Source organism: Tarenaya hassleriana, unplaced genomic scaffold (genome assembly GCF_000463585.1).
Source record: "Tarenaya hassleriana unplaced genomic scaffold, ASM46358v1 Cleome30, whole genome shotgun sequence".
Taxonomy (NCBI): Eukaryota; Viridiplantae; Streptophyta; class Magnoliopsida; order Brassicales; family Cleomaceae; genus Tarenaya; species Tarenaya hassleriana.
Genome location: NW_010966178.1, coordinates 1,037,005 through 1,046,610, shown reverse-complemented (window position 1 = coordinate 1,046,610; position 9,606 = coordinate 1,037,005). Strand labels below are relative to the sequence as shown.

At 36.8% G+C, this 9,606-nt stretch overlaps 2 protein-coding genes across 2 annotated transcripts; one reads left to right on the top strand and one right to left on the bottom strand.

Annotated features, from left to right (window-relative positions):
• Window positions 1-4,131: 4,131 nt before the first annotated feature.
• On the top strand, window positions 4,132-5,912 carry LOC104820371 (28 kDa ribonucleoprotein, chloroplastic). Its single transcript, XM_010550792.1, has 4 exons — window positions 4,132-4,553; window positions 5,104-5,205; window positions 5,305-5,577; window positions 5,710-5,912. Exons 1-4 carry the CDS (start codon window positions 4,221-4,223, stop codon window positions 5,761-5,763), a joined length of 762 nt encoding a protein of 253 aa, XP_010549094.1. The 5' UTR covers window positions 4,132-4,220; the 3' UTR covers window positions 5,764-5,912.
• Window positions 5,913-8,345, bottom strand: LOC104820370 (pre-mRNA-splicing factor SPF27 homolog). Its single transcript, XM_010550791.2, has 6 exons — window positions 8,049-8,345; window positions 7,261-7,439; window positions 7,071-7,154; window positions 6,471-6,540; window positions 6,229-6,362; window positions 5,913-6,120 (listed from the first exon to the last, which is right to left on the bottom strand). Exons 1-6 carry the CDS (start codon window positions 8,286-8,288, stop codon window positions 6,057-6,059), a joined length of 771 nt encoding a protein of 256 aa, XP_010549093.1. The 5' UTR covers window positions 8,289-8,345; the 3' UTR covers window positions 5,913-6,056.
• Window positions 8,346-9,606: the final 1,261 nt, after the last annotated feature.

The window sequence follows — 9,606 nt, the reverse complement described above, 5'->3', positions numbered from 1 at the left end:
GACTTCAGGTACACTTCACTAAAGATGTATGTTTAGTCACTAACTCGTTGAATAAGTGTGTGTTGACAGGAAAGCGAACACCGAGTAACTGTTATATTTGGGATGAACAATCGAGGATAGAGTTATGGCATCAAAGTAGAGGGAAAGCTTACGAGATATCTGATATACTTCGAGAACCAGTCAGTGATCACTCAGATCTTGACCATGGAGCGAGAGTTCGTCTCCAAAAGAGTCAGTGGGAGTAGGGTCGAACTTGAGGAAGTTCGAGAGCAGCAAGTAGACGCTGAGCCGAGTGAACAAGTTGAAGAAGTTCAACCTGTTTCACTGCCCGCTGTGACTCAACCTTTGACGAGTGAACCTCGGAGATCAGGCAGGATTCGCCAAGAGCCAACGAGATATGGATTTCTCGTGACTGGGAATGAGGAATTCATGTTATTAGAACATGACGAGCCCACCACATACTCAGAGGCAATGGCGAGTCCGGACTCCGAAAAATGGCGCGAGGCTATGAAGTCCGAGATGCAATCCATGTCAGACAACCAAGTATGGACTCTGGTTGATGCATCTGAAGGGATAAAACCCATCGGATGCAAGTGGATCTTCAAGAAGAAGACCGACATGGATGGCAACGTGCACACGTATAAGGCACGACTTGTGGCGAAAGGATTCCGTCGAATTTGAAGAAGTTTGGACCCTCAAAGAGTAAAACGGAAAAACTAACCAGTTCTATTCACTTGAGAAAACTGTCAAGTACAACTCACTTTTTGTTAGAGCTACTCAACACCCAGATGAAACTCCCCCTGAGTTTCAACTCACTCTCACAATGAATTCTACCGATTAAAAACCTTACCAAACATTAACGCTCACCAAAGGAATAGAGATTTTTCCATTAGGTCTCCCCCTCAGATCCACGCCCAAACACTCACCAGAGGAAAGAGATTTGCCCAATCGGTCTCTTCCTCAGACACACACTCACTCAAAAGTGAGTTATCACTCACCAACAAAAAGACTCTCTTTTAGTAAAATATGCTTTGCTCTCCGTGAGAACTGATATGCACTTGCTCTCTCCTTTATATAGGCTCCTCCAGTTCGCCTTAGATCTCCACGAATTGATTTGATAGACTCCTCTTTGATTTTCTTTGATTTCATCTTTATCTTCAAGATCTCATCTTTATCTCTTGTTTGACTCTATCTCTTCAGCCTTTGACCTTATCTCCAAGATCTTATCTTTATCTCAAATCTCCTCAAATCTTCTTGGCTTTGATTCTATCTTCATCTCTTCAAGTCAAATCCAAACTTCGTGGCTTAACTTCGTGGTTCTATATCTTCAGATTGCTTTTCCTAAAATCTCTCCAAGTGGTTGACATTGAGTTCATCTTAATCTCTTAGTCTTTGACTTTATCTCAAACTCGTCAGTTGTACCTCAGAATTGCGTGAGTTCTATCTCGCCGGATTCTTCTCCTGAAATCTCTCAAGCTTGTTGAACCTGCAATAACTACTTAACAACCAAAAAACACATGTGCAAATAATTGCACTAACAGACTGATTCCTTGAGCGATTCATGGATGACTTGGCCGATTCTGTGCTAGTTTATTCTTTCAGAATATCTCCCAAATCTCAAGCGATCTTATCTCCATGATTGTGCAGATTATTCGGTTTGCATTCTCGGTTTGGTTGCTCAATCTTCCTTTTATTTTTATTCCTCAACATTCCCCCTCAAGATTGACTTGGAGAGAATTCAGAAAGTCAATCTTGCCAAGAGAATATGTTGCTCGACTCTCAAGTATCCAATCTCATTGCATTGTGGCTCCTTCGATTTCGTTCTTCCATTGAGTCCCAAAATTAATTTTTGTTTTTGCACATACTCAATAAAAAGATTAGAAACCACAATGGAGGCCATAGCACTCCATACGATGATAAATCGAAATAAAACTGAAAGAGTATTCATTTCATCAAATAAGAGAAGATAAAGGTTCCTAATATTTTTAAATTCAAGTTTGAATGCTAACATATCATGATAAGAGTAATCATAAAGAGTTTCAAACATTTCTTTTTGGTTATCACCGACTTTATTCATACTCTTAATGTTTTTGAAATCATTCAACACATATACAATGTCATCGTGATAAAAAACAAAAGGTTTGAAAGGTTTGTGAAAACTAATACCTAGCCTAGAGTGTTCATAACTCATAGACAAATTAACCTCTTCTTTGGGCAGATTTTTCTTGCAATCTTCTTTTGATTTTTCTCCACTAGTTGTATTCATTTGACTTGGCAAGCTTACGAGAACATTGTTACATTCCCCCTCACTCGTGAGGTTGAGAAGTTTGAAGAATCTATCGTTGGAAAGCTGTTTAAAAACACTTAAAACACCCCACACATTATCTTGAAAAAAGATATCAATTTGGATTGGGCAATGAAAGAGATTGCAAACCCGATTGTCGATTTTCATGAACATGGTTGATGGAAGTTTGGAGATAGATGGAAGGGGTTGCATCTGGGTTGTCATTTGGATCTCTTTTTCGGGGTTCTTTGCCTCCTTTTTGAGATCATCCAATATAAAAACCGATTTATCTTGTCCTTTTTCTTCCTCTTTGTTTGTATCCGGCGCCAAAGTCTCCATGTAAATCGAGCTTTTTGTAGTTTCTTCAAGGTTTTCCTTAATCAAGTCAACAAACTCATTAGAATTAAAAAGAAATTCAATGAGTTGAGAAGTTAACCGAATATTGTGTTCTTGGAGGTATGTGAACAAAACCTCCTTGATTTGTAATGGGAGTTGATCAAGGATGTCTTCTTGTACATCCCATTCTCCCTCACAATCTTCTTCTATGTATGGTTCTTCATCCATACACATTGCTTGGAGGTCTTCGATAGAAAGCTTATGAAATGCTTCCACCTCTTCCTTGGTTGACCATATTTGTTCTACCTCACCGTTTTCATTCTCGATGTAGGTGCAATGATTACCTTCTTCATCTTCTAAAGGACCATAACAACTATCCCAAGAATTCCACATATTATTGTAGAGAGTGGTGGATCGTGGTTTGAATGAAAGGCCAACGAAACACTTTAAGAAAAATCTCCTTTTGGCTCGAATGAATGGCCTAAAAGGGACAAAAAAATATGTATGTATAAAACGAGCAGGCTCCTCTTCGATATATTCAAAATCGAGAGGGAATATGCTTTGATTTTGCAGCAGAACGAAAAACACAAGGTCCTCTACACCTTATGCTCTGATACCATGTAGATTTTTAGAGTTTGAATGTGTTTGATAAAATATGAATGACATGAACAATAATTAAAAGAGAAAGAGTTGAAAACGGTTTCTAAAATAAAGGAGGACAAAAGTCCCGTGTTCGAACTTAAATCTGTACAAAAGTGATTGCCTAACATATATACACCTATTCGAATATTAAATTTCATCGAGATATTAAATTTTTGAAAACAATATTCGAATATTTCAGATACTAAGCTTTGGTTATATATTATTTCTTACAAAAATTAAAATACACAAATTGTTAATAATATTTTTTAGAAAAAAAATCATTCCACTATTCTAACATTAAAAAAATTTCATTGCATTTTAAAATATAAATTAGAAATTCAAAAGCAAAATATATTTAAAACTATAACATTAATAATAAATTTTTTAAAATATATAACTATTTTCAGACATGCAATATTTGCAGTTTATTAACTAGTACGATGTAAAAGAGAAATGAAAAAAGTGGATTTATACTCTCTTTTTTTACCACAAAAGAGTTAAGGTGTGTTGGTTTATTTATCTCTATTTTATGTTTTTCTTGTTTAGTTTGTCTGTTTAGAAATTTTCAATATGAGATTTAATTTTAGTAAGTTAAATTTAGTATTTTTTGGGTTTGTTTATTATTATTATTATTATTGTTATTATTGTTATTATCTATAAATATTTAAAATTAGAATTTGAATCTCAGAACCTTTTAAAAGTAAATAAGAAACCCAGACAATAAGAAATATTCAAGTCACTTTTTTCAATGCTGGATTTATAAATAATATGTGAATAATTAAACCTGTAATTTACATGAATTTAAATTGAGATAGCTTGTAATTAGAAATAAAATAAAATCAATATCCATATGTGATCCATTCCTAACCTCACCTTATCCAAAATCTCCCCACAACATCTCTCACCTCTCTCTCTCTCTGTCTCTCACTCTCTCTCTGGCTGTCTCTCCGACCAAAAAATGGCTGCTTCAACAGCAGCGATCTCAATCCCCACGTTCAAACTCCATGAAACCAAGCTTCGTTTTGGAAACCCATCTAACCCTATACGCCTTAGGCTTCACTGCCCTACACTAACCCTCTCTTCTTCCCATCACCGCCGGAGATTCAATGCGTCTCCGGAGATCGCCGCCGTCGCCGCCGTGGAAGAGGAGGAGAAGGAGGAGCAAATATCCGAGACTCCAGAGGATGGCGGCGTGAATACTAAGCTTTACTTTGGAAACTTGCCTTATAGTGTGGACAGTGCCACTCTTGCTGGTCTCATCCAAGATTTTGCCAATCCTGAGCTCGTCGAGGTATCTCATCACACATCTCTCTCTCTCTAAAGTGTCACACTTAGTCTGGATTTTTTTTTCTCGTTTCTTGGCTCGTTTATTGGTTCCTCTAGAGAAGTCTCCAACCCAGTTGAAAAATAACAAGACACTTCTACCCCTAGATCCTTCTACGTGAAGGTTGTGGGTTCAATTAAGACTTCTGACTTATTTTGAGCCGGTCAGTTTCGTTTATCTTGCTTTGCGTGATTTGCCGGCTATCGTGTGGGACCGATATTTACTGTTCGAGTTGCTGTCCGACCCGGACTCGCCCGGTGTCCGATCTGGACGGTTGTGCGATGGTTCCCCACCCTTAAAAAAAAAAAAAAAAAAAAAAAAAAAGAGAAGACAGAAGCTTTAGAGTGAACCTCGGCCATACGGGCATCATGATCTCTTTGGGATAAGGTTCTTGAAACCAGAGAAAAATCGTCACAGTTTCTCCAATTTCGTGTTAGATTATTGGTTAGGAGGAACAGCAAAGAGTGAACGAATCTTTAAAGAATATAATCTCATGCGAATACAAATTGGATGGTAGGTTCTCTACAACAGAGAAACGGGGAGAAGTCGGGGGTTTGCCTTTGTGACAATGAGCAGCGTCGATGATTGCAACGCCGTTGTCGAAAATCTTGATGGAAGTGTAAGTGCTTCTTTGTAATTTTGCTTCACCATCTAAATTTGGATAGGGAATTTATGAATAAATCCATTTTTTTTTTTGGGCGTTGAATGGTTTTTTCAGGAGTATATGGGTAGAACTCTGAGAGTGAACTTCTCGGACAAACCAAAGCCGAAAGAGCCGTTGTACCCCGAAACAGAGTACAAACTATTCGTAGGTAACCTGTCGTGGTCGGTGACGTCAGAAAGCCTAGCTCAAGCTTTCCAAGGACATGGGAATGTCGTCGGGGCGAGAGTTCTGTACGATGGGGAGACTGGGAAGTCAAGAGGGTATGGTTTCGTGTGCTACTCTTCCCAAGCAGAGATGGAAGCTGCTCTTCAATCCCTCAATGGAGTGGTAAGAGATACAAAACTTAGCAACAACAACAACAACAATCACCATTGTTTTTATCATAAGAATCAATTCGACCGTTTGGTATATGATATATGGTATACCATAATGATATGTGAATTTTCCATGTGTTAATAGGAACTAGAGGGTCGGGAGATGCGGGTAAGCCTGGCTCAAGGGAAGAAGTATTGATTGAGACATTAACATTAAATGAAGCTGAGGGGGAAACCCTAATCATATCTATCCTCTAAACCCCTTTGCCCTTTTCATGTGCATATGATTCTGATAAATATATTAACATTCATTTGGTGATTGATATGAAACCAAACCGACAAGACCAATGTAACATCTGAAGGACTTGAACTTACTTGTATGGTTTTTGGATAGAAAACGAACTAAACCGAATGAAAACAATCCGAACTAAATAGATCCGAGTTGGGAGTACCATACTTGGGTTTGGATGAGAGGAAGAAGTGAAGAAGAATCTAACTGCTCTCTCTTAATGCAACAGCGGCCCCATTCTCTAATTTCTCTTCCAAATTCCATCCCCTGAATGCACAACAACACCACACACTCAGGTCTTAGTTTCTAAATCACATGAGGGCATGAGTCAGGGACACAAAAAAAGAGGAGAGAACAGTTTTTTTTTTAATTTACCTTTCAGCGGCTTCCCTTTTGAGATCATCAACCTGACTCTCGAGCATCGCACAAGCGGTTTGGATCTCCATATTCTTCACACAGAGCTCTCTCCACTCCGCTGACAGAGCATGGAGCTCATAGGCCGTTGTTTGCTGGTCACCATACCCAAAATTCATCTCAGGCCATAATGTGAAACGGGATATAATTGAAGAGAGCATAGGAAATGAACTGTTTTCCTGTACTTTGAAAGGGGTAATCACCTGATGGTATTTTCTTTCACGGTTTACAGCTTCAATTTTCTCGTTCTGCTCTCGAGCAAGTCTCTGCATTCTGAAAAAACAGAGAACGTGTCAGTGAAAACAGAATGTACAAAAGGCAAAACCCTGGAATAGCTAAGAGTTTGGCATGTCAAAGGACAACATAAAATGATTAAAATCTCTCATTGCTTCTGATCAGAAGTGTGCAAGTCAAGAGGAAGGCAGAGAGAGGGCAGAAGATTTATCATTTAGCAAAGATTTATAGCAGCTTTAAACCCAAAAGCCATAACCACATCCACATCACATGGACGGCTAAATCAATGCCCCTAAGAGCTCCGTACAGAATAGCATCCCAATTTAAGTACACAAAGCGCAGAGCAAGACTCGAGAAATGACACTTCTCAAAGGACAAGCAGCTTGGGCACATTCTGAAAACATCGAATACTTTCACACATTACCCAACAAACAAGGTCAATATTTGCAAGTCAGATCTGATTTGAGTACCAAACTTGGACCCTTAACCTACAGGCACAAAATAATCAGGAATCGATGACCATACCAATGTCCCAACATTTAACAAATGTAGTAATTTATAACATAAACCTGGACAAGAACACTTCTAAACGCTGGTTGTTGTGTCTCCAAAGCTCAGGACCATATTTTGACATCAACTCCAAATTTTCAAGTCTGCATATAGAAAAATTCAAAATATAAGCTGTAGAAGAAGTATAAATTATCAACAGAGACTCGTCAGAAAGAAGTACATGTAATGAATATTCAGAACATCTCTTACTCGATCATCTTCTGCTGCAATGAACGTTGATTCCTCTGAAGAGACTGTTTCAAGGCGGCATCATCGTTTCTCTTATTAGCAGGTGGCAGTTCGAACTTGTACCGTGATTCAAAGTCGATTCTAACAGGTGGTTTCCCCGCTCGGACACGCTCATACTCTTTGCTAAGGATAGGGCAGTTCTGATTTTTCGGATTACCAAGCAATACATAACACACAAGAGAAACAAAATGAGACAAATCAAGGCAGCCTAAAACAATCTGTACATTCAAATATCAACTTGATATTTGCCCTCAAATCCGAAGTAATTCTTCTGCTTCCAAAATCCTAAACTTTCAATACTGTTGAAGAAACCCTCAAATTTACATGCCTGTTCTGAGAATCCCACAACACAATGAGTAAGAGCAGAAACATACCGAGATCCTATGACAAAGAAGAACCCTAGAATAACAAATAAAATTGGTCACTCCAACCAAAGATTTCCAGTTGAAGCAAAACCCATTAAAGCAAAATTATAAGGAACTTCGGAAAACATCACCCAAAACCTCTATCCCCTTCCCACCAGAATCGTCACGACCACATGACACTAAAGAAAATTCGAAGTGAGAACCCTAGAACCACAGAACAAAACGGCACTTCAACCATAAAGCTCCAGCTGAAGCAAAACAAACAAAGATTACAGAAGAAAGATGCACCAGATTCCATCTTCCTCTTTCCGTCGACGCTTTCTCGGCATATAAACAGTAAGAAAACAAGCAGCAAATCGAAACGAAAACTACGACGGAAGTCACCTCGAAATCTAACTTGGGGAGAGGAGGCAATTCCTTGAGGAAATCAGCGGGTTTCTTAGAACTGCGACGCATCTCCTCCTCCACCAAGCGGTCGACCTCCGCCTTCACGAAAGGATTGCCGTAGTCGTCATCGATGTAAGGAAGCGCGTCGATGACCTCCGCATTCGACGCGCTCGCCCAAGGGCGCGTGGCCTCAGGCGCCGCCTCCAGCATCAGGATGTCGCCGTTGTGCGTTGCCATCGCCGTAGCAGCTCACAGAGAGAGAGAGAGAGAGAGAGAGAGAGAGAGAGAGAGAGTCGGATTTAGGTAACCAGACCCGGTCCGTTATCATACCAAACTATGCCATCATCAAACAGTGAATTAAGGCCCACATTTCCGTCCATATCGAATTTTGCTTCTCTCTCTTCAATTTTAGAAAAATTATATTTATTTTATTTTATTTTATACCAGATACTATTAAAATTATTTATTTTTGAAAATATTTCGCTTTTCTATATGAATTAATTGGTTTGATTTTTTTTTAAAAATGTAGTATTGATGGTTATTTGGGCTTTTTCCAGATGATTATGCTCATTGGGGGATCCAGAAAAAAAAATTAACGTCTGATTCATGCGCTTCTCCCCAGTGGCGGATCCAGAAAAAAAAATTAACGGGGGCACAATTAAATACGTATAAAATAAAAAAAATTAATAAATATATATCGTCTAAAAAAATATTTATATTTTACAATTAAATGCTACAATTTTTTATTTTTTAAAATCTATACATAACAATTTTATTTGTAAATATTTAAAATATTTTTTTTGATAAAATATATTCACAGTTGTTTTAGATAAATTTTAGTCAATTTCATTAGATTTGAAATATTAAACCCACGAAATGAGTCAATAAAATTTAAAATTATAATACAAATGAACAATTACGAATTTCTCTTCAAAACATTTATTAAATTCTCGGTAAATTTATAACAATATGTACAAATCGATCATTTATGTTATATTCTAACATAAATGATCCATTTAAACTAGACTAGATTAAATAGTCTAAATTTTTTTCATATTTTTTTGGAAAGTTATGATCACATGATTTTCTCTCATAAAATATTTACATCTCATCCAATCTTTTGATTAGTATAATATTCTAACATTTTTTCTATCGATGTGATTTGAAAACAAATAATCCAAATCAATTTGTTCAAACATTAAAAGATTAATTTAAAATTTTGATACATTACTGATTGAATTTTACCGGATGCAAAAAAAATTTAAAAAAAAATTATCTATTAATTTTTCTATCAAGTCAAATATAAAATATTAAGTAAATATTATAGAATAATAAATTAATAAATATGATCAAAATATAGAAAATAATGAATAAAAATAATATTTTTTTTTTAAATTAAAATCACAATATTTATATAATTTAATTCTATTAATTGTTCTGTATTTTTTTGATAATTTTTAGAAAATTATATGTATATACGAAGAAGATAAAAATGTAAAAAATATATATATTACTTAATCTAACCCTAGATTTTAGGAAAGAAAGACTAAATTAA

Bases quoted from the DNA above. Each gene is read 5' to 3' on its own strand.
- LOC104820371 (XM_010550792.1), top strand. From the start codon at position 4,221: ATGGCTGCTTCAACAGCAGCGATCTCAATCCCCACGTTCAAACTCCAT. The intron at 4,554-5,103 runs GTATCTCATCAC...ATTGGATGGTAG, and splicing joins CCAATCCTGAGCTCGTCGAG to GTTCTCTACAACAGAGAAAC. The intron at 5,578-5,709 runs GTAAGAGATACA...ATGTGTTAATAG, and splicing joins TTCAATCCCTCAATGGAGTG to GAACTAGAGGGTCGGGAGAT.
- LOC104820370 (XM_010550791.2), bottom strand. From the start codon at position 8,288: ATGGCAACGCACAACGGCGACATCCTGATGCTGGAGGCGGCGCCTGAG. The intron at 6,363-6,470 runs GTGATTACCCCT...TATGGTGACCAG, and splicing joins GTGAAAGAAAATACCATCAG to CAAACAACGGCCTATGAGCT. The intron at 6,121-6,228 runs GTAAATTAAAAA...TTGTGCATTCAG, and splicing joins AAAAGGGAAGCCGCTGAAAG to GGGATGGAATTTGGAAGAGA.